Source organism: Eurytemora carolleeae, unplaced genomic scaffold, assembly GCF_000591075.1.
Source record: "Eurytemora carolleeae unplaced genomic scaffold, Eaff_2.0 scaffold295, whole genome shotgun sequence".
Taxonomy (NCBI): Eukaryota; Metazoa; Arthropoda; class Copepoda; order Calanoida; family Temoridae; genus Eurytemora; species Eurytemora carolleeae.
The window spans coordinates 24,405-48,091 of record NW_019396215.1 but is presented as its reverse complement, the minus strand read 5'-3'; the positions used below and the strand labels follow the sequence as shown (position 1 = coordinate 48,091).

General features: G+C 31.6%; 3 protein-coding genes across 4 annotated transcripts; 2 read left to right on the top strand and 1 right to left on the bottom strand.

Annotated features, from left to right (window-relative positions):
- Positions 1–5,617: 5,617 nt before the first annotated feature.
- LOC111698362 (uncharacterized) lies at positions 5,618–14,320 on the top strand. The gene is made up of 8 exons (XM_023468676.1): positions 5,618–5,704; positions 8,641–9,205; positions 9,342–9,413; positions 9,510–9,578; positions 11,748–11,788; positions 13,423–13,532; positions 14,073–14,130; positions 14,229–14,320. Exons 1-8 carry the CDS (start codon positions 5,683–5,685, stop codon positions 14,318–14,320), a joined length of 1,029 nt encoding a protein of 342 aa, XP_023324444.1. The 5' UTR covers positions 5,618–5,682.
- Positions 14,321–14,455: 135 nt separating this feature from the next.
- LOC111698358 (mucin-5AC) lies at positions 14,456–17,484 on the top strand. Its single transcript, XM_023468673.1, has 3 exons — positions 14,456–14,642; positions 14,711–14,790; positions 15,847–17,484. Exons 2-3 carry the CDS (start codon positions 14,757–14,759, stop codon positions 16,926–16,928), a joined length of 1,116 nt encoding a protein of 371 aa, XP_023324441.1. The 5' UTR covers positions 14,456–14,642; positions 14,711–14,756; the 3' UTR covers positions 16,929–17,484.
- A 1,821-nt stretch (positions 17,485–19,305) lies between these two features.
- Positions 19,306–23,184, bottom strand: LOC111698356 (uncharacterized). 2 transcript variants are annotated; one of them, XM_023468671.1, is made up of 10 exons: positions 22,911–23,184; positions 22,611–22,627; positions 22,116–22,174; positions 21,521–21,571; positions 21,166–21,204; positions 20,653–20,735; positions 20,551–20,596; positions 20,185–20,236; positions 19,761–19,830; positions 19,306–19,447 (listed from the first exon to the last, which is right to left on the bottom strand). In XM_023468671.1, exons 1-10 carry the CDS (start codon positions 22,971–22,973, stop codon positions 19,331–19,333), a joined length of 597 nt encoding a protein of 198 aa, XP_023324439.1. In that variant the 5' UTR covers positions 22,974–23,184; the 3' UTR covers positions 19,306–19,330. The 2 variants fall into 2 exon arrangements, with proteins under 2 accessions (XP_023324439.1, XP_023324440.1); XM_023468672.1 differs by lacking the exons at positions 22,611–22,627; positions 22,911–23,184 and adding an exon at positions 22,472–22,603.
- Between the last annotated feature and the right edge of the window lie 503 nt (positions 23,185–23,687).

Below are 23,687 nucleotides of genomic sequence, written 5' to 3'. Positions count from 1 at the left end.
TATAAAGATAAACGTAAAATTAGTTAGCTAGAAGTAAAAACAAACAGTTATATAGACACCCTAACAGACAGACAAGCATCCAAGCAGATGGTTAGATAAATTGAAATGTAGATAGATAGATGATGAGAAAGATAGAGAATAAGACTAATTAAACTAAGAAGGAGGATAGAACAAGGTGTAAGATTTCAAAATTATAATTAGGAGTTCTTATAGTAACTCCTCCCCTCTCCACCCCCCTCCCCCTACTCCTCGGTCTTTTAACCTTCTTATCTGGACAAACCAAAATACAACAGGAAAAAAAAGATAAAACTCAAGTTTTCTTATATCTATATCTTATCAACCTGATGGTGTAAACCTTTGATATTTTATGCTTCAATCTACCGATCTACACTATTCTGGGCAAGTGTTCATGTAATTTTGTGGGTGTGCTTTACAGCTATTATAGCTGAGTCGACCCTAGATTTTTTTGGGAAATTTTTTAAATCTCTGCATGATATACTTAATTGGTTTTAACTCTTAAAAATTATAATTCTGGCTATCGTATATTTTATAAAAAACAGTATTAGTACTTTGAAAAAAGTTTGATGTGAAGTTCAGAGTCCAAATCAGATAAGAGCTTTGGTAGATCGTGGGCCGTGGAGTAAACAGAATTAAATGAGATACTGTAATTAAAATCTTGTAAAATAACAGAGTTAAGTAGAATCAAATGCGCCTTGTTTTGAGATTTCCAAAATGTTGTCTGCAGTTTTTGTTTTTGTACCTTAAAAATTCACTGAGATATTGAGAAATTTGTATAAAATTCAAAGCATAAAATACAACTAAGGTTGTTTAAACCTTAAGTATCTCCGACAATTTTTATGAGACAAAGAAAAAAGGCCAAATTTTATCATGTTTTAAAGACTTACACTGTTTATCTATACTCCTTTGACAACTATTAACTATTACGAAAATCAATTATACAAATTGCAAATCTAGGGTTCAATGTCTAGTGTACTACATGCACCCCACCCGAAAATAACATCAAACCTTGACCATGATATATCCAATTTATTATATCCGTGATTTTTACCGCCGTAGGAGGATTTGTAATATTTGGTTTAGGCGGTTAGTTACCGCTCTAGGAGGATTTGTAATATTTGGTTTAGACGATTAGTTACCGCCGTAGAAGGATTTGTAATATTTGGTTTAGACGATTAGTTACCGCTCAAGGAGGATTTGTAATATTTGGTTTAGACGATTAGTTACCGCCGTAGGAGGATTTGTAATATTTGGTTTAGACGATTAGTTACCGCCAATGTCGTTGAAATGGTCGGGAACATTTTTGAAGAAATAAAGTAGACCATTTTTTTGATTTTGTAAATCCACAAGATGATCCAGATTAAAAGAATTATACAATCAATCTATTTTCTGAAAAGAAAAACAATGGCATTTATTCAATTACTTGAGATTGCATCTCTAGATAATTCGAAATAGATCTCTTAAACCCAGCCTATCTTTACCAAATCAAACCATTTTTTAATTATTACATTAGTATTAAGAAAATAAGGAATAAACGTCAGGTCAAAACAGCTGAACCGATCGGCCCAAATTTTGTGTGCGACCTCACATGACCCCAGGGATGGTTTATAAATGATCAAAATTTTAAAAATGTGTGTTTAAAAGATTTTATTTTTGTAAAATTTTGAAAATGAGCGAAAAAATATTGTGAAATCCGCAAACTTTTTGTTTTATACTGTACAAAGAGAAGATGCTCAGAGATAAAGCCACAATTAAAAGTTAAAATAGTAGATGTGCGCGAATTGCCCTAAAAGCATAGTATTTATAAATACATTTATATATATTTATTATGCTTTTCTCTCTGTTTGTTTGTCTGTTTACATAAGGAACATAAATAGGCTGAACTGATTTTGTGTTAAAAAGTTTATTCAAAGAAAACATTTTAAATTAAATAACAATTAAAAATAATATTTAAATGTTTACAGAGTAGTTCAAACGAGAGCATAATTTTTCCATTAGATAGCCCGTTGAAAGGGCTTTAATTGATAAACGACATGTACAGAAATGTTTAAGTACAGCTAGCTTTACGTACATTTATGTAAGAGTCAATCCCAGAATGTGTGCGTATGACCCCAGGGATGATTCTTGTACGGTCAAAGGTCGAAACTTTTGTATCGTTAATCTTAAACTCATTTCTAATTAAAGATCGTTTATTTTGAACTGATTTCTGATTAAAGATTGTTAATTTTGAACTCATTTCTGATTAAAGATCGTTAATTTTGAACTGATTTCTGATTAAAGATCGTTAATCTTGAACTCATTTCTGATTAAAGATCGTTAATTTTGAACTCATTTCTGATTAAAGATCGTTAATTTTTGAACTGATTTCTGATTAAAGATCGTTAATTTTGAACTGATTTCTGATTAAAGATCGTTAATTTTGAACTGATTTCTGATTAAAGATCGTTAATTTTGAACTCATTCCTGATTACAGATCGTTAATTTTGAACTCATTCTTGATTAAAGGTACAATCAGTCTTCACTTTAAAACTAATGTTTATCCATTAAATATAGATATATTCATATTTGCTATTTATAATTTTTGTTTTTGGTGTTATATTTATCATATATTTGTTTAGTTTCTAAGCTCTCGTTACGTTCTTTTAAAATGAGAATGCGCATAGAATGGAGGTCAATGCTTGATACCGAGATTCACTGACTTTTTTTTGATAATTCACCAATGCAAGCAGAAAACCATTGAAACCTGAAATTGTTGTAGCGAAAGGTAAAGTACGTAACAAATAAAAGCTGAAATAATTATAAGAAAGAAGGGGCATTGGAATGATGTACTTTCCTAAAGACATTTTCCCAATTAAGTGGCAACTTACCAAGAACTTGCAACTTTCGAAATGCGCGATTTCCCAAGCGGCAACTTCCCTAGTCTGTTCTAGCCGCAGCGCTCTGCCCCTAGCATGTTCTAGCCTTAGCGCACAGCCCGCTAGCCTATTGTAGCCTTAGCGCTTAGTCCTCATTGCAACCTTGAGGCGCCTCATTTATTTTCCGTGTATTTTTCTTTTTACTTGTTTACCAGAACCTCTTTCCAAACATCTTGGAAGATTGAACCTTAGTTTAAACTAAATATTTGATATTGTCCCTTGAGACTGGTTTTTGACCAGTTTGTTTAGAATCAATGGAGGGGGGAGTTGTGTGGTTTATAGGAATAGCAAACATCTGCATGAATGATTTCTTACAACTTTTATGCACTTTATACCTTACATTATATGCAAACTTTGTTCGTTATAAAAACAAAAATTTAATTAAATTGGAAAGATTAAGATCAAGTAAAAAAGTACTTTTCAGAAAAGGTTATTTCGGTAGTTAAATTCTAAAATGTTGTCGCTTTAAGAATTAGATATTAACTTAACCCTCTTTCTTCTCAGTTCTATCTAAATGCACATAATTTGAATAAACTTAAGTTTTATGGACAAAATGAAGAATTGTCTGTGATTTTGCAAAAGTTTATTAAATGTTAATGAATTTTATGATTTGTAGATTAAAGAGGAAAAGAGGAAAAACTACTGCTTAAAACCTTCTGTTATGGTAATTATGTTTTTAATAAATCATTAAAATCTAGACCTTGCAGCGTTATTAACATTAAAGACATATCTTGTCATGCATAAATTAATACAAATATGTATGCATGATTAGATAATTAAAAATAATATAAACATAATTATAGTTTTTTTATTACTTTTCTGAACTGAACAACATGTAAGCCTCCCAAATTTTCTGAATCGAGAAAAAATTGCGACAATTTAATTCGATTGCTTTTAAGTGTAAAGTGTTAAATAAACCACAATTTCTTAGATGTTAGTTTTCAATTCTATTGTACATTGTTCTATAATCACGTCAAAGTTTAACCCTTAACAGGATGGGGGAGTTTTCCCTTTTTCATGGAACTCTCAGACTGAAACTTTACATTTCTAAGAAGGAGCAGTTTTGAAGATTTGTATGCAAAAAATGTTGATGTTGATGCACAGGGTGGGTTTCAGAGCGAGTATATTAAAGATAAATCTAAAAGAGTCAACAACCTTGAAAATATGTAATTTACGATCCTAATTATTTTGGAAAGTATTTAAAAACTTAAATGGAAACAATTTTTTTTTGATGTTTTTTACATACTTTGCAGATATGAGCTCACATTAAAAAGTCTTCTAATGAGCTTTAGCCCTTTTTTAGGTCTTAATAGTTATTTAACTCTACCCGGTCTTTATCAGATTGTTTAAAAGATATTAGAGTAGATGTAGGTTAGCTTAATATTTAGAACAGTTTCTTTAATCTTCCCCTTTGATGTTGATCAGGATTATATTGTTGTAAGATAACCTGGTTTATCAAGAGAAAAGATGAAGATCTGATATTAGAACTCAAACTGCAGAACAAACACAGGAATCCTCTTTTATGTTCTAATAGAAGCTAGAGCTTGTCATTTTTCTAGATTGTTTTAATGATGAAAATAAATACGGAACTCATTTTTACAGAGAAATACTAATTTTCAACGGTATAAGTTTCTTATTTTTTCAGATTATCGGTTAATGAAAAAAAAAAATTGTTTATTGCAACCGTTTTTTCGCACATTTATTATGTTGGTTTGGTAGATATTTTTGCTCAAGAATAGTTTTAACCTGGCTCAACGTTATGAAAGGATATGCTAAAAGTTTGTCGAAACTAGTAACTTATTTCAAAGTTTTAGTGCAACAGCTTTGGACGCTGGAGTAAACTTTCAATGAAAAAAAAAACTTTCTAATGTTAATATTAAAACAAACTTGAATAGAAGAAAGTTTAGAACATGTTTTCATCATCACCCTCCTTTTTAAAAGAGACTGTCAATGTAATCTAATTGAAATAAATGCCCGTTTTATATCGTTGTCCTTAGACACTTGAAATGAAGGAGTTATTATCGTGTTTCTGTCTTAAAAAAGATTCTTGATGTCAATTTTCTGCATAGTCTCTGCTCTATGCCGCTGTTTAGAGAACTCTAATTAAAAATTATCATTTTTCAGATATAAAAGCTAGGATATATCTATATAATAAAACAAGACATTCGTATATTGCGTATATCCGGCAAAACGGCTGGACTGATTAGGCTGAAATTTTTTGTGGACACTCATGGGTGGTCGGGGAGTGATATAGGCTAAAAAAATCGAAAATTGTTTTTTCATCATTTTTTTCAAAATCTTTTTTTTCAATTTTTTTTCACGGGCAACGCCGGGCCCTTCAGCTAGTAAGGTCTAAAAGAGTACTTTTGTAAATTCTTAAACTCTATAATAGAAGAGTCCTTTTAAATTCCTTCTTTAAGCATGTATTTATTAAAATAGAAGAGGATTAAAGACAAACAAAACAGATTTTAATCTGTTTTTTGGGAATTTCTTTTTCTTAAGATTTTTATCATTTCCGCCTTAGAATTGAATAAAAATTCTCTTATTCTATTAAATATATATTTTATCCTTCATCTTACTTTCTATCTGATGTGAGGCACGGATGTGAGATGCCATGTTTAAGCTTGAGACAGTTATAGAATGGTTTAGGATTGTGGGATACAGACAGTATATTTTAGTTTTCGGTTGGACACAGGACTTTCCGGTAGCATGATACATTGATACATTGATACATTGATACATTAGTACAATGATACTTTTCTTCATACAAGGTACATTAGTACATGCATAGTCAATCAGCCTCTTTAGAAGGAGTTGAGTCTTTGCCACAAATTTAAATTTTCCAATCCCTGCATCTTTGCTGGTGTAAACGTCTGGTATTTCAAACTTAAAATCTTTGATCTAACAGAATTCACAGATTTAGGAATTAGAAAATCAAAGTTTGTGGCAAAGACACAATTCCTTTTAAGGAGTATTTTTTGTGTATTTAAGATTGAATATTTCCTGAAGCAGTTTTTTTTCCCGTTTCTTTGTTTCAACGCAGCCTCGGCCATTTGACAAAATATGGAAAATTTGTGAAAGAAAGAAAGGTTAAAGGCAGGAAAGGAAGAATGTTTAATGCCAGGAAAGAAAGAAAGGATATGAACAGGAAAGAGATAAGGACAGGAACGAAAAAATGGATAAGGACAGGAACGAAAAAATGGATAAGGACAGGAACGAAAAAATGGATAAGAACAGGAACGAATGAATGGATAAGAACATGAAAGACGGAAAGAGAAAGGGCAAGAAAGAAAGAAAGGATAATGAAAAAAAATGGATAAGGACAGTAAGGAAAAAATGGATGGACAGGAACGAATGGATGGATAAGGCCTGGACAGGAGAGAAAGACAAGATAAAGATAGTAACGAAAAAATGGATAAGGACTGTAACGAAGAGATGGATAAGGACAGTAACGAAGAGATGGATAAGGACAGTAACGAAGAGATGGATAAGGATAGTAACGAAGAGATGGATAAGGACAGTAATGAATGAATGGATAAGGACAGGAACGAAAGGATGGATAAGGACAGGAACGAATGAATGGATAAGAACATGTAAGGCGAAAAGAGAAAGGGTAGGAAGGAAAGAAAGGATAATGAAAAAAAAGAAAAAAGGCTAAAATAAGAAAATAAAGAAAGGATAAAGACAGAAAATAAAGAATGTATAAATACAGAAAAGAGTGAATGGATAAGGCATGGAAAAACAGAAATTATACGGACAGGAGAGAAAGAAAAGGAAATGGCATGAAGGAAAGAATGGAGAAGGACAGGAAAGAAAGTGGGGATAGGACATGAAAGACAGAAAGGGTAAGAACAGGAAACAAAAAAGGAAAACGAAAGAAAATAAAAAAGGAAAACGACAAAAAATATAGAAAAGATAAGGACAGAAAAGAAAGGATAGATAAGTACAGTAAAGAAAGAATGGATGAGGACAAAAGAGACAGAAAGGATAATGGCAGGAAAGGAAAAAAGAATGGATAAGGACTGGAATGAATAGATGGACAAGGACTTGAAAGACAGAAAGGGTGGACAAAAGAGACAGAAAGGATAATGGCAGGAAAGGAAAAAAAAATGGATAAGGACTGGAATGAATAGATGGACAAGGACTTGAAAGACAGAAAGGGTAAGGACAGGAAAGAAAGAAAGGATAATGAAATAAAAGAAAGAAAGGGTAAGGACAGGAAAGAAAGAAAGGATAATGAAATAAAAGAAAGAAAGGATAAAGACAGAAAAAAGAGAAAGGACAGAAAAGAATGAATGGATAAGTACAGGAAAGAATGAAATTGTTTGGACAGGAAAGATAGGAAGAAAGGATAAAGGAATAAAAGAAAGGAAATGAGAGGAGAAAAATTTAGATAAAAGGAAAGGTTGGACAAAGATGAGGAAAAAGAAAGGTTGGATAAATAAAAGGAAGAACATGAAAAGGAATGGGAAAGGAAAGGTTAGATCCACGACAAGGAAGACTTAAACTCTTAACAAATCTGTTCACCCTATTATCAAAATTTAGATCTCTCCTTCCCCTGTTTTTTCTTCTTCCTGCACACTCTTAATTTCATTTCCTTTCAGACTTAACTTTCTCCGTTCTTATTTTTCATGTTTCATCCCTCGCTTGCAGTTCCATCCCCCTTCCCCTCCCACCCCCATTCCCCGTGAGAATTTCTTGAAATTCCTCGCAGCTTGAAATCGGCAGATAATCTTTATAATCAATATTTCATCTTTACTCCTTCTCAATCAATTTCCTTTAAAACATGTAATTTGAAGTTTCTTCTGAAACTTACTTGCCACACGTTTCGTGCTTTTGCTTTATATGTATTTTTTGCACTGCGGTTAATCTTTGATTAGTTTTCTTTTATCATTAACTTTTCTATGCATTATATTTTCTTGTTATTACGTTTCCTCTTCATTCTCTTTCTTTCACTTTTCCTAATCAGATTTCTTCGTATTCAAGATTTTTCTTGATTTTTCATGGTTTTTCTTGATTTTTCTTGATTTTTCTTGATTTTTCTTGATTTTTCTTGATTTTTCTTGGTTTTTCTTGACTTTTCTTGACTTTTCTTGATTTTTTCTTGTTTTTTATGATTTTTGTTGATTTTTCTTGTTTTTTTATGATTTTTCTTGATTTTTCTATTTTCTTAATTAATTATTTAAAATCTTCAGTTCTAAAAGTAGGTTACATAATAACACGTCTCTTTCATTTATTTTTATTGATAATTCCTGGAATACAAATTTTTAGCCTTTGACAGAAATAACGTTTTGCAAAAAAATAAAAACTTAAAACTGAATAAAAGTGAAATTAGTATTTTTTAAGAATGTCTAGTCATGACATCGCCTTTTACCTTTCTCCCCCCCCTCTCTACGCCATCCCCTCCTTAACCAGTTACCCCCCCCCCCCCTCTCTTCAATATATACTATTAATCTCAGAGTTTTCATGGATGAGGGAACATTAGTAAACTATGTCGTCTTTAAACATCAATTAAATCTATACAATAAATTAGTCAAACTTGACATGAACTTCGTAACTAAAAATTACATGGTTTAAAAAAAGAAATCTATGATTTCAAACAAACGGGGGGAGGGGGGGGGGGTTGATATTAGAACATCTTAGTCGTCATTTATTTGCTCTTTAATCCAACATGTTCTTACAAAACATTTCATATTTTGTTGTTTAGTTGTTATGTTTTGTACAGCAGTGAAAGGAGGTCCTTTAAAATCCTGGAACTGGCAGGAAAATATACCAATCAATTCAATCAATCAAATCGATCTATCGTCTAATCAATCAACCGGATTACTCGATAAGTCATCAACCAATGCCCTTGACCAATCAACTATTAAACACGATCAATTTCCAAACATGGTTTATCAATACGACAATGAACTTGATCAATCAAGCAAGGAACTCGTTCAATCAGCCATGGATCTAAATCAGTCAAACATGGAACTCGATCAGTCAAACAAGGAACTTGATCAGTCTAGCAAGAAACTCAGTCATTCAAGCGTGGAACTCGATCAATCAAACAAGGAACTTGATCAGTCAAGCATGGAACTCGATCAATCAGCCATGAAACTCGATCAGTCAAAAATGGATCTCAATCAATCAAGCAAGAAACTTAATCAGTCAAACATGGAACTCGACCAATCAAGCAAGGAACTCGATCAATTAAATGTATGGTCAAATGAAAAATCTGGAACTATCTTGTGGACAAAAAACAAATACAGAATACCCTTGGATCTAAGGTAATAATGTTTTATGTTAAAAAAATATTTTTCACGTAATTATATTTTTTTATCGAAATCATTTTTTTATTAACACCATGAATGCCACAATTACTGCTGTAATATTAACATAAATATATTGATTATTATTTCACAGGAACCGAGATAAGAAATTCAGTGTAACATCTTTAAAAGAAATTATCAATATATCTCATTTACAAGAAAATAGGTAAACAGGGTTATACTACTTCCAAATATTAATAAAGTTATAAACCAGTTTAAATATTTCCTGAACGTCTAATAAAAGTGCAGGCTCAATATTTAGGACTGATTATGAGAAACCCGACTCAAGTCGTGTTAAGACAAGTAGAAAAGAATATGTTCCACTAAATAGGTAAAATATTGTTAAACGATTGCTCTTTAACTCAAAAAAAAAGCCGAGTATTTTCTAATTTGCAGTTGTTGCAACCAATATGATTAAGTTTAGTAACAGTTCAGTTGAAAATTACAAAATCCATTATTTATCAAAACCAATCCTTCCTTGAGCAAATAACAGAACTGCACTCTCCACCAAACGCTAAATATTTTTGGTCAGTGTAATGCAAATTACTACAGAACGCCACGAAAGCTTAGCTGAGGATGATTGGCCTCTTGGATTTTGTGTTGGTTATTTTGTTTACTGATTACAGCTAGCTTATCCAATCAAGATGGGTTCAAGCTCATCGGGCGAAAAAACGTCCAACTTGTTTTTTATTAAGACATACTAGTTACTCCTGAAAAAAACTCATCATTTTTGTTATCGCAATATCTGGAACCTGGAGATTAAGCAGTACGCTCCGGGATCTTATATACAGGACGTTAGAGCTTAGCTCCGTTTATCAAAGGCCTGGGGAATTGTACTTCATGGACAGCTCTCAGAATAATATATCTTACCAGGACATCCAAAGGACTAAGAAGGACGCCTCCTTCCGTCCTCCAACACGAATGTACATCCTTGGAATCCTAAGATCAGAGGACGCTCTTTATTCTCCGGCTGGATTTATGAACAGAGTCACTGGAGCCTTGGAGCAGCTAAGGTGTTTATAAGCAGAAGCTCTATGATCTCGAGTTGGTTCCATTGACAGGGACACACGAGATACAGAGCAATCAGGACTTCTAGGATATCCAGGACACATAAGGGAACTGGATATCTGTACACATCCGTGCTAACATAGCAGAGACTCTAGGGATAACTCTGGGAGCAGCTCAAACTGTAAGTATGGCTATAGAAATAGCAGGGACTCTAGGAACAGCTCCGGGAGCAGCTCAGATCGTAAGAACGGCTAACATAAGGTGGACTCAAAGAGCAGCTCTAGTAGTTAGAGGAGCAGCTGATGACAGAGAGAATCCCAGATTGAAAGAGCAGCCAGGATAACAGAGACTCTGAGAGCAGCTGAACGAGATAGAGTAATAGAGGTAGCTGTTCAGACAGAGCCTGAACTGTAGCAGCTGAATATCTAAATGGAACTTACAAAAACATGGAATAAACGTTTCAGATGTATTTAATAAAACTATGAAACTGATCAATCCCAATTCATTTATACTTTGAGAGATATGTATAAGGAGGTTATTGAAGGGATCGATACTATAAAACGAGAGAAATTGATTAATTGATCTCGGAAATCTCTAGGATTTACATCTGGCTTGTATTTACTAGAATTCATTATTCATTACATTCATCATAGACATTCTCCTCAAACTCTTCAATTCTGAACTTCTTAATGTTAAAATCGGTTTTTGATCTTGAATATCAATTTTTATTTGTGTGCACAAAATTATTTGGCAAAGAAAGCAAAAGGTTTAAAGCTGTAAGAAACCATCGGCATCAATGTAGTAAAAAGGTTTAAAGCTGTAAGAAACCATCGGCATCAATGTAGTAAAAAGGTTTAAAGCTGTAAGAAACCATCGGCATCAATGTAGTAAAAAGGACTGAATAGATATTTCTTACAGTCGTCGCTGAAGTTTTATTTTTTGTGGTTAGCCCTGTTTAATTATTTATAAATTTACATTTCTTTATTTTTTACGGGTGCATGCAGCTTATTCACCAAACCTAAAAATTCTAAATCTTTTAACTTTTGAATTTGATGAAATAAAAAACAGCTGAATAGTATTATCTGTTTTCCCTTCAACTATTCCGAAAATTCAGTTTAAAGAATTCTTAATTAAAACATTTCAAATGTTTGAAATTGAACGATGGTTTCACAGATTAATTAAAACAACAGATAGGACACTAGATGTCGTCTTTTCAAGATTTGGATAAAACGTATTCACAGTAACCCTGAGGCAGAAGCCCAGAGGAGTTTCGAGCAGTTGGTGTTGAACAGACTCACTCTGTCTTGTAATTCTAGGCCGACTGCGCAAAACTCCTCAGGGTTATTGTGAACGAGTTTCATTCAAATCTTGATAGTGCCCTATCTGTTATTTTGATTAATCTATGGATGGTTTAATCAGTTAATTAGAAGAAAACTTTCTGTTCTATAGAATAATTAATCTTGTTTCTCGATTATATTTGATTATATTTCAGTATGACTCTTCAAAATATAGCAAAACCTCAGTCATATTCAGGTAAACTAAATTTAAATTTTTTCTTACTTGGACTGTAATTTTAATTGAACATGTTCAATTCACAACGGTACTCTTAACAACTTTGTCTTAGATATCACTTGTATTTTTATTTTTAAATCTGTTTAATTCCAATTTTGGGTTTTCTGCAGCTTAGATTACTTGTGCATTTCTAGTTCTTGTTTCAGAAACAATGAAGAAATTATCAAAATTAATGAAAAACGACGTTATCCTCGAATCGATTAACATGATCTGATTAAGATGTTCATGATACCGTTGTACATCTGGCATGCCCCTTTTTTAACGGAGGGTGGCTGATAACTAAAAATACAATACAAACCCTTTCATCAGATGTTTTTAGCGTCAAAGTGAGACGTCTACACTCTACAGTCTGAATTTTACAAACGCATTGGATCAGTTGTTTGTATCTTTTTATACATTTGGCTTTTTATTGTTTTCTTATTCACTGTATTGAGTTTGTTTACAAAAAAAATATGCAGTTTCTGCAAGGGCGGTTTCAGCGGGGGGGGGGGGGGTGGCAGTCCATTCCCCCCCCCCTGGATTTTTACAAAGTCATTTCTCATTTAAACTATAATTTTTATTTATATATGTATAATATACATTGTATAAAAATGATAAAGTTTACTTGAAAGTGACAACATTGTAAAAATAAACATATGTATATCCTCCTCCATAAAATATGCCCATTAGTCAAAACTTTGTGATATAAACACTGCTCAATGCACTGATTGAACAGGTCATCTTATTACCACCGACAGGTTGGTCAACCTGGGAAGAATGGCGATGTTCCCAAAGAGGCTTGCTTCAATTTCGGACATCAGTATTCAAATGCCTTTATTTCAAGCAGCATAAGAAATCTAAATTATAATAGATTGGAATATAGAAGGATATTTTGAAATTTGTTTTATTTGAACAAAAATTCTTTTATTTACTTCTTTTTGTTATTCTTAACTCTAAAAATAGACTTAGAAATGACTTGCAGTCTCCTGCAAGAAAAATTAGCATGATTTAAGAATAATAGCAGGAAATAAAAAATAATTCTCCCTTCATTAGAATAATATGATATGATATGTATAATATTAATGTAAAAGGTTCAATCAATAATATTTTTTTATATCGTTTTTAGATAATTAAATAGATTATTAAGACATTTGCCTACCCTACCCTATACTGTAAAGAAACTGTAATTGTTGTAGGGTTAGAGCGGAAAATAGAACTTTTTAGCAATAGAGGGGTGGGGGGGGGGGATTTCTTTTTACAAGATTACAAAGGGGGGGATTTTCGCGAATGATTTTTTAAAACTCCCCCCCCCCTCTATCGTAAATACTGAAACCGCCCTTGAGTTTCTGTGTCCCATCATTTGTCCTATACTCAACGTTCATGCTACAATTAGGACTGGGCGTCGTTCCTGGGGAACGATCGGTCGTTCACGGGAACTAACGGTAGGGAACGAACGATTTAAAAAAACGTAGGAACACGCCCAGCTCAAGATCTGGTCGTCGTTCCTGGGGAGTGGGAAACGATCGTTCTTTCATGGTAAAGAACGGAACGAAACGAACGATTTAAAAAAAATAAGCACGCCCAGTCCTAGGTACAATGTATCTGATAACTTTTAGCTGGACTGAGCTCCTCATCTGCTACAACAACATCCTGGTGGACTAAACCAAGTAGACGATCCCCGGGACCAACAAGTACACCAACACAAGGCTTCACACAGATTCCACAGGTCAACATTTTTTCTGTTTTGCAATATACAGGGTTACCCACACAGAATGAGAATTTAATGAAGACCTGAAACTCTTTAAGTATAATGATTTAACTTTCTGCTTTTAATACAGATTATTGTCAATAGAGTATGAAATTATTTGTCTAAGAAAACAAAAGAAATATCCAGCTGCAGGGAATATTAAACATTAAAAACTAAATATCTGCAGCATTTTATGCGAGTATTTTTAGAAAACGGCATTTATAAATTCTTTCGATGACTCCAAAATTCTGGTTGAAACTGTACACTATTTTAAAACTTGTTATTGTACAATTGTACATATTTTACCAATTGTGACTGAAAATATTTAGTTTTTCTAACAAAAAAGGTCTTAAAATGAAATTGATGAGTAAATTTTTTATTCTTGATTTAAAACCATCAGAGCTGAAATGTATTAGCTCATAAATGATAATGATAAAACTTTATAATTTCAATGGCTTATGCACTCTGCAGCCATTGTGGTTCCGCTATCTTAACCTTAACATTACTTTTTTGATTTAGATCAAAACAACGACGAAGTTTAAGTTCTATTATCCTATCAGAGAAGACGACAATCAAGGTATTTTTCTCCCTCCCTCAAAACTTCTCAAAATTATCTCTAAAATAAATCTCTAACTGACGAAGAAAAAACGATAATAACAAATTAATATGCTGTAGAAACTACAAGTATTCAAGCGGATGTAAACAGTCAAGAAACCAGCAGCAAACCGGAAATTGAAGACTGGAATTCATTTAGGAATAAAGATTAAACTCATCACTCGATTTTCGTATTTTTAAAAATATTTTTAACCCAAATTTTTAGTTTCGTGTTGAAATTGATCAATATACTTTTTACAATTATTAGTATTTTTTCTTTCTTTTAAATTTATTCTTTATAAATTGATAAAGGCGACCTCAGAATCCGATTTCTCAGATAAAAAAGGAATCATCAACTTTGCCATCCTTTATTCCATCATCACCGATAGTAGATATATCATCATCTTCCTCATCTTCATCATCTTCTTCTTCATCTTCTTCAGTATCGTCCGGTTCAGTTTCTTCCTCAACAGCTTTATCGCGCCCTGCGCTGAGGTAACGACAATTACCCCCCCCCCCCCTATACAATAAAACAAGAAAATATCATTAAAAACGTATTTCAGCTGGCTTCAGTTCTTGGCAAATAAATCTAAAATAAAAGAGCAAGCAATGTTGAAAACAGATGGCACAAATACAACACAAGGTAAGAAAAGTAATAATAACATTATTAACATTAACAAAGTTATCACAAACTTTAACTACTACAAAAGGAAAACAAACATCATATGGATTGTCTTTATTATCATTTGAAATTTACGAGTCTACAGTGATAACCAGAAAACTCTAAAACAGAAAGTGAATTTGGTATAATTAGTTATACTGCACAATTACTGTGTCTATTTCTCATTGAACTTTAAAATTTAATTCTAAAAGTCGTCTTTAAATTTAAGAGCTTTCTGATTATCACTGTATTAAACTACCGATTCAAAAAAGGGTTTCTCAAATTTGATGCTGGTCATCTATATATATTAAGTACAAATGTATATGTGTCTGTTATGTTTGTTTGTTTGCTTATCTGATCATTACTCATTAACCCCTTCCTATGTAAAGCTGGGGGGTTCCTAAGTTAGTTTTGAATTAAATTGTAATAAACTAAAGTTGTACGGGGAAAATTTACTTTTGGTAAACTATTATGATTTATTATTTCATGTAAAACACTTTGTTATTCATTAACTTCAACACATCTCTTAAATTCCAATGTTTATTAGAACGCCATGCACTCAAAGAAATTTCAAATTTTCATCTAACAAAATTTGATGGAGCACCGGCATCAAATTCACTTTAGCAGAATCATTCGCCAAATTTCGTTAAATGATTCTGCTAAAGTGAATTTGATGACGGTGCTCTAACAAATTTTGTTAGATGAAAATTTGAAATTTCTTAGAGTGTGTTGGTGTATGCATCTAACCACAAAATAATTGATTAGATTCTTTTGTTAATTAGAGTTTAAAAGGGTAAAGTTAGATCTTAGAGCAACAGATTATAATTGTTTAAATTTAAACTGGATTATACTGGATTTTCAATTTTAGAATTATCTACACAGTGTATGTGTGCGAATGTAGAAACACTATAATAAGGTTTCTCTACTCAAAGCTTTCATTTCGTTGCATAAATTATCATAAAATAATGGATTATTACAAGTTTTTTATCCCAAAAATGCAATATGGTGATAACACAATATATAAAATATGTATTTTAGGTATCATAAATATCCATATTTCTCAAATCCATCCAACCAAAGATGAGCCAAGCTTTCAGAAAATAACATCATCAGTATCAACTGCAACACCTTTAGATGATACAGAAGTGGAAATAGCAACAACACGATTCATTCCTTGGAGCTGGGTTGATATCATTACTATAACTGATTCTCCTGGAAATACTCATGAAGTAAGTTCACATTCGTCAACAACAGATACTATCATAGAACCTACTGGGTTTACTCAGGGGGGTTCTAAACCTACCTCAGAGAACTCAAAACCAACTGTTAATGAAACACCTGAATCCACTGATGAACCTTCTCCTGGTATCACTGAACCCACAAGCATTGAAACATCTGAATCCACTGAACCTTCTCCTGGTATCACTGAACCCACAAGCATTGAAACAACTGAAACTACTCCTGGAGTACTAAAACCAGAAATTACTACAGAAGATTTAGAGCCTGATCTTGAACTAGAAACTGAACCTGGAACTTCAGCTGGATTAGAAATCATTTCTTCAGGTTCAGATCAATCAAATGAACTAAAAGGTAAACCTCTGTCACAAAGCTCCTTCTATCCTCAAAATGCAGCCTGGGAGGTTGAAGCAGTTGTTACAACGATTCTTCCGATAACAACACCCTCAGATGTTCAATCAACACTACTGCCAACAACTCCAGAAACAACAACTTCGTTGACATCTATTCCAAGTGAAGAAACAACGACTTTGATAGAGGAAACAACAACAGGTATAATAGAAGAAACAACAGTACTCATGACAGAAGAAACAGTAACAAAAGTAACTCTTTCAGAAGAATTAGGAACTCCTACAGAAGAAACAGTAACTGTTACTGAGGAAACAGGAACTTTAATTGAAGAAACAGACACGGTTACTTTTACCGTGGAAGCATCAACTCCTACAGCTGAAACAACTAGTGTATTCACGAAACAGAGCTTAGAGGAGGAGCTGGAGAAGTTAATTGATCATAATACTAAGCTGGTTGATATTATCAGAGCAACTTTGCAGGTTCAATTCACACTATTTTCCAGGATTATCAGCTATATTCTACCATCTAGCTGATAAACATTATCTATAGCTTCATAATCAGCTATATTTTACCATCTAGCTGATACACATTCTCTATAGTTTCATAATCAGTCACATTCTATGCTAGCTGATATACATTCTCTATAGTTTCATAATCAGCTATATTCTACAATCTAGCTGATAAACATTCTCAATAGTTTCACAATCAGCTATATTTTACCTTATAGCTGATACACATTCTCTATAGTTTCATAATCAGCGATATTCTACAATCTTGCTGATAAACATTATCTATAGTTTCATAATCAGCTATATTCTACAAACATTATCTATAGTTTTATAATCAGCAACTTTCTCCCATCTAGCTGATAGACATTAAAAATAAAAAAATCAGCTTGACCTTCATTGTCTTTCATTAAACTGATCTATAACTGTTAATCATTAATTTCAGTCTTCTGCTGATCTATTTTATTTGGATAGATTGGCTCACTTTACCCCTCTATCTCCTGATTTAAATAGATATTTTCTAATTTTGGTAATTTTGTAATCTTTTAATTTAGTTTGATTAGTTTAGAAATGTAGCTGATATCTTGTTGTACAATTAAGTATATCAAATATTTAAATGTTAATCCCATACTTTTTTGATGAAGATACAGTGTGTTACCCACAAAAGATTCCACTTCAGAGAGTTATTTCAACCTTCTAGGTTCCTAGCAACTGTAAACTGTTTCTTTCTTTGCATGATCATTAGTTTATTATCTATAGAATAAACTTAAAGTAGAGGAACAAATTTTACCCTCAATAAACCATAATTTTTCAAAGCATTCGTATATTGTTCATATTTCATAATATTTTTGTATTTTTTATCATCTGATAGTTGCTCTTGAAAACATGTAATCCTGTTTCGAGGATTTTTGATAATAAAGACGGCATTTTCATATTTTCCCGGAATGTTCGAAAATCCAGCGCCAGCTAAATATTATTTTTTTTAATTTGAAATATTATGAAATGTTTACAAAATATGAATGCGTCCAAAAAATAATCGAAGAATGTGGGTTGTCATATCTGAATGATTTGTTTGGAATTTGATTAATTTACGATCCGAGTTGAATGTTGCAACTTTCTAAATTTGTATAGAGTATAGACGCTACGTTCTTCAGCATAAGTCGTTCTTAACAATTTACTCCTTATAGACGCAACAGATAGAAGATAAGAAGCGAACAAAAGTGCTTATTTTTCGCTGTAAGCCTATACCTTTCATTCTTCGCAAACACTCCCTTTAAAGAGTTTTGGTCGTCATGAAAGTCGCATTCTTTGTGGATAACCCTGTATATTTATAAAATAACCATATTTTATAATTTGTTGTATTTGTGAAGTATAATTTCTTACTGAATGCAAAATAAATATAATAAATTATAAATTTATAAATTATATAAATTATATAAAATCTATATAATTAAACTCTTCGCTCATATATTTAACATTTTTAATTATTCTAGGCTTGTAGGGCGCTTCGCACCCATCTTCTATTTCAAATTTTAATTGTGGCTTTATTTCTGAACATCTTCTCTTTGTACAGTATAAAACAAAAACAAAAAATGTTTGCGGATTTCATAATATTTTGTTGCGCATTTTTAAAATTTTTCAAAAATAAAAAACTTTTAAACACAAATTTTTAAAATTTTGATCATTCATAAACCTTCCTTGGGGTCACGTGAGGTACCACACAAAATTTGGGTCCGCTTGTTTCAGCCGTTTTGACGTTTATTGGATACTAACACCCAGACAGACAAGCTAAATTTATATATAGATGTTAGCTATTGCTGGCCAAATGGCTAAACCAATTTGGCTGAAATTTTTAGGGAACACATGGATACCCTGGGGGGTAACATATGCTTAAAAATTAAATTTATTTTTAAAAAAGAAAATTCCTCGGGCAACGCCGGGTACTTCAGCTAGTAATTAATAAAATGATTATTAATTCCATGATAAACAAAGACCATTTTCATAAAAAAAATCTTGTCTAATTTCAAATTCTTTGTTATACATTACATATTTACTTATTAATCATCTGCATCTAACAAATCAAACTGGTAATACCCAAACAACTCTGGAATAAGAAGACGATGTTAAGGCATTTATGAGTATTTGATGTTGTTATAACGAAAATAGTTTTACCAGTCACTTGAAGATTAAGTTATTAAGTGGAAAAAGTCAGTGTGCATTTCAAAATTCCTGTGTTTCATGTGTTCATGGGACTATTTAGTGTCATAATTGCAGTCCTCTTTTTCCGCAGTTTCATGGGTCAGGGTGTATGTACAATAAGTTTTCGTACAACAATTTTTAGAATCACCCCCGCCACGCCCCCCCCCCATATGTAAAAAATGGTATGTGGTTCCTCTATCTATAATAACATTCATATTGTTTATTTTTAATTAGATATATATTAGTCGACAAAAAAATGAGATGATAATAATAATACATGTTATGAAACTATGTCTTATCACGTGGGTGGAACTGCACAAAGCCTGCAGGTCAACTTGATCACCTGACTAAACATACAAATCATAGAACCCATTAAAACCTGAATATCATTGATTTTTGCTGGTAGAAACTTTTTTTAAATACTTTTTTTCTTGTGATTTTAATTTGTGCAATCAAATCATAGTGAAGAATAAAATATTGGGTTTCAACATCTTGAAAATTAATTTTGAAAGAATACTTTTTGTTTTTTAAAAAATTCAAACTTCAAACTTTTGCAATGAACGCTTTGAGGTTAAACGTTAAAAGATATATAAAGTCATAAATTGCATAAAAAGAAACAGAGAATTTGTTCTTAAAAATAATGATCTATTTGTATATTTCCTTGTGTTCTGCTGTATGTAGAGTATTAAGTTTAGTATACAGTTCTCCAACTTCGTTTCTCTCAGCAGTTCTGGGAATATGCACATTTTTAAACAAATAAAAAAATATGAGATATTACGGAAATATTTCCTTAAACTTAAATTTTTCACGTTTGTTTATAATTTTTTATACTTTTATGGGAAGGGGGGGTGCATGAATAAAGAAAAAAAATATTTTTGGCATGAGATTGTAAGAATTTTGCAAAAGCGTAATTCATTTTGATTTAAAAATTTTATAGCGTAAACTTTTAATTTTGCATGTGTTCAAAGTAATAAAAATAAATAATTTGAAAGGAAAAAAACTTGATGATTAATGATTTTTTAAAACGCCTCCTAAAAATAAAAAAACGTTATCTTAAAAAATCTAAAGATTTTATTTAACTTACCTATGATACGGTGTTATACACTGTTCTCCTTTACAACAGACGACCTCTCCGCCTGACAGAAAAAGAGTAATTGTAAACATTTTACAATAGGATACAGGGTGTCCCACATAAAACTGGATAGTGCATAGCTCTTAATTGGAATTTTTGGGACAAATTAAAGAATCTTGAAAGAATACACCATTATTCATTTTAAAAACTAAATTAAAAAAAGTTGCATGGCGAATATACAGGGCTATTTGAACGAATGCTTGAAAATACTCCAATATTAAATAGAACGCACTGTATGTAAGCGTATAGTAACAAATCTATGTTTGTATGCATAATGTAAACAGCATTTAATGTTTAATTTAATGTTTAATTATGGACCTGACATTCCTGTAATCTGTTGTACATAGCCTGGCATATTCTGATACTAAACACGTTCATTAAAGTACACAATAAAGTACAGTACATATAGTTTGTCCTTACCTGTTTGCATAAAGAGTAGAGTATTCCACCCTGGGTTAAAATACTTCCATTTCTGTCCAAAATACTTATACAACCATCATAAACTAAAATAAAATTCTAAACCTAAAATTCTAGAAAAAGTTACAACTGTCTTGAAAGGAGATCTCTATGATATACTAGCTTGGGAACCTAACTTTGCCAGGAGATTAAACTTTCTCTCTGGCACTCAGCTAACACAACTTAGAACCAAACTATGAATATTTCCGTGGTTCTACTGAACTTCCAAATTTAAAATTTGAGACAAATCGGTCCAGGGGCCAGACTTACTATCAAACACCAAAACAGAGGTTACTGCAAACAAAGATTATTAAAGGAGTAAAGTGAAAAAAGTTTTTTTTCTGTGTTTTTTTTTAAATCGTTCTAGAACTGGCTTCCAGGTTATTCAGGATCATTTTATGAAATGATATTACACAATTTATTTAATCTTCTTTGCATTCATTTTCACGAACGAAGATGTGTTGAAGACGACTGGACCTGAGTATGATGGATATAAAACAGGTGGGCGGAGCCATCCTAAAATATTAAATTTGTATTAGAGAATTTCAAGAAATTTTTACTTTAAATTTAGATCGAAATTTTACTCTTTTATATATTTTGAGCATTTGATAATTATTCTTAAATTAGTTACCTAGGATACATTTTTCTTCGTGGATTATTAAGCGAAACCAATAAAAACATTTAGAAAATTTAGAAACTTTAAGGGTAGATTTTAAAATTATTTCTGAAGCCNAAAACAGACATCATCATTCAGACGAGGCAAATATATTTTAAAAGATTTAAACCATCAATGCAAATATGTTTAAAAATAATATTCGAATACAGCATTCACCTGGACAAGGGCCCATTATTTCATCTTGTGAATCAACCTCAACTTCCAAATCTGAACATGTTAAGTTTGATTCTTTATTCTTGGACATTTTCGAAATATACGTAACAGTTATGATCGATGGGCAGTTTAAAATTCGCCACTTTGGCCTGGTTGAGTTGTTAATTTTGTTATCTTTGTTATTGGACCATGTTATGTGATTTCATTTTCAATGGGTACGTCTCATAAGAAGAAGAAAATTCTTTAAAAATACAGAAAACTTTTAATCCTTTTCTGTTCCGGTACCTGTTGTTTCAGACAATAAACATAAATGCAGCGGCAAAACATTATAATTTATTGCAGTCTTACCATCAATAGTTTTAGTCTTTAAGTAAATCAGAAACGTTTTCCTCTTAGTTTTCCAAATGATTGTGATATCAATTTCCAACCAATCCAGATTGGCAAACTTCAGACTATTATAATTTTCTCATTTTTCATGCTCTTTAATTAATGTGGATTGAAACGGAAAGTAACGTAGATTTTGAAATTGTCCCAACTAATATCAAAGTTGAAGTACCTTAAAAACCGGTTTTTTGGAACTGAATATTCATGTTAATACCTGAACATTGAAAACACGCTACAGATGTATCCTTGTACATTGAACCAGACTCATCCCTTCTAGTTGTATTCAACATTAAACACAATTTTTCTGCGCACGAATATATTCACCAAATTTTAAATTTTCATTCGGTTTTTATTCAGTTTTTTATCATAATTATTCAAAACAAAGTTGTTTCTTTGCTTTTAAACAGCCTCTATTTTAAATTTAGTTTATTTGTTAATTTAAATTTTTACCACTAAAATGATTTTTAAAATCAAGTTATTTTTTTAACATTTTTCTTTTATTGGTATTTTTAATTTAACTATTGATTGTTATATGTGTTTTTTAAACACATTATCTGTTATGGTTCTTACTTTCGCAATCTGATTTATGTCGAGTATTGCCATTTAAGAATCAGCATGATTTTTAGGCTTAGTCTCTTAGAATTAAAAGTTTAATATATGTTGACAGATCATGGCATTCAGCTTTTAAAATAAGATGTATGTTTTATTCCTCAAAGCCGTCATCGCCTAGATATATGTTATAAATATTCGAGATTATTTAAATATTAATCTAAAACATGGAAATATATTTATACAATAAAATGCAGGTCTCCTGGGGGGAGAAAATGAAAATAGTTTTCTAATTTACTTCTCAGGGCGGGGGGAATCTTAAAACAGAAGAAAGGGGAAATGCCAAAAAAAAACATTACTTGTTACAAAACATACGGGCGTGAGGGGGTTTGTTTGCCAGTGTTTTTTAGCCTTTAGATTAATCCATCAAATTTTTAAGGTTCATCTCTAATTTAAACTCCTTATTAAAGTTGTATAAATTATTAAGAAGAAAAAGATGCAAGAAAACACAACTGCAGCCCATTACATTTTTGTCTGAAAAAAAGTATGCAATGCATATTATTACGCATAACTTTTCCAGATTTAATCTTTCTAGATAATCTTTTAAAAACCTTTCTTTAGAAATTTGTATAAGCCTTTCTAGAAAGTTTAGTATGGACGTTTTAAAAGAATTCTTGAGATTTTTGTATAAATCTTTTAGATAATTTAATATAAACCCTTTAATTATAGCTGCCCTTCCTTGTGAACTTTATATTAACCTTTTAGAACATTTTTCAAACCCCTTTATAGAGAATTATTAAAATAAAAATTCGAAAGAATTTTATAAAAAGCTAAAGTTTTTTTTTAGAGATTTCTTTTTAAAGATTTCTGAAAAATTCTAAAATAAAAAGAATTATATATAATTATAATATATAATAATACATAATTATTTTTAAGGATTAAAAAAAATCCTTTTATTATAAGTCATCGAGTCTTTACATTTCAACCATAAGATTTATTTGTTGCTATATGTTTTTTTAATTTTAAAGATTCATTACGCTTTGATTGTTAAGGTTTCAATGACTTATCAAAACAGTATTATTCTGATACAGCCCAGAGTCAGACAACTAATCTTGTGTATCTTGACGCAATGCAGAATTTGTATTGGCTTAAAAAGTTAAAAAGAACGGATTGAGATAACAATGCAAATAAGTTTAATAAAGGAACCTGTATAATATTAGAATAATGTCGTTTATAA

Coding starts and splice junctions, on each gene's coding strand:
- LOC111698362 (XM_023468676.1), top strand. CDS start 5,683: ATGATACTTTTCTTCATACAAG. Junction 9,414..9,509: donor TCTCATTTACAAGAAAATAG/GTAAACAGGGTT, acceptor CTCAATATTTAG/GACTGATTATGAGAAACCCG. Junction 9,579..11,747: donor GAATATGTTCCACTAAATAG/GTAAAATATTGT, acceptor ATTATATTTCAG/TATGACTCTTCAAAATATAG.
- LOC111698358 (XM_023468673.1), top strand. CDS start 14,757: ATGTTGAAAACAGATGGCACAAATACAACACAAG. Junction 14,791..15,846: donor TGGCACAAATACAACACAAG/GTAAGAAAAGTA, acceptor TATGTATTTTAG/GTATCATAAATATCCATATT.
- LOC111698356 (XM_023468671.1), bottom strand. CDS start 22,973: ATGGGCTGCAGTTGTGTTTTCTTGCATCTTTTTCTTCTTAATAATTTA. Junction 20,736..21,165: donor TTTATATCCATCATACTCAG/GTCCAGTCGTCT, acceptor ATTTTATTTTAG/TTTATGATGGTTGTATAAGT. Junction 19,448..19,760: donor TACATACAGCAGAACACAAG/GAAATATACAAA, acceptor TTGTATGTTTAG/TCAGGTGATCAAGTTGACCT.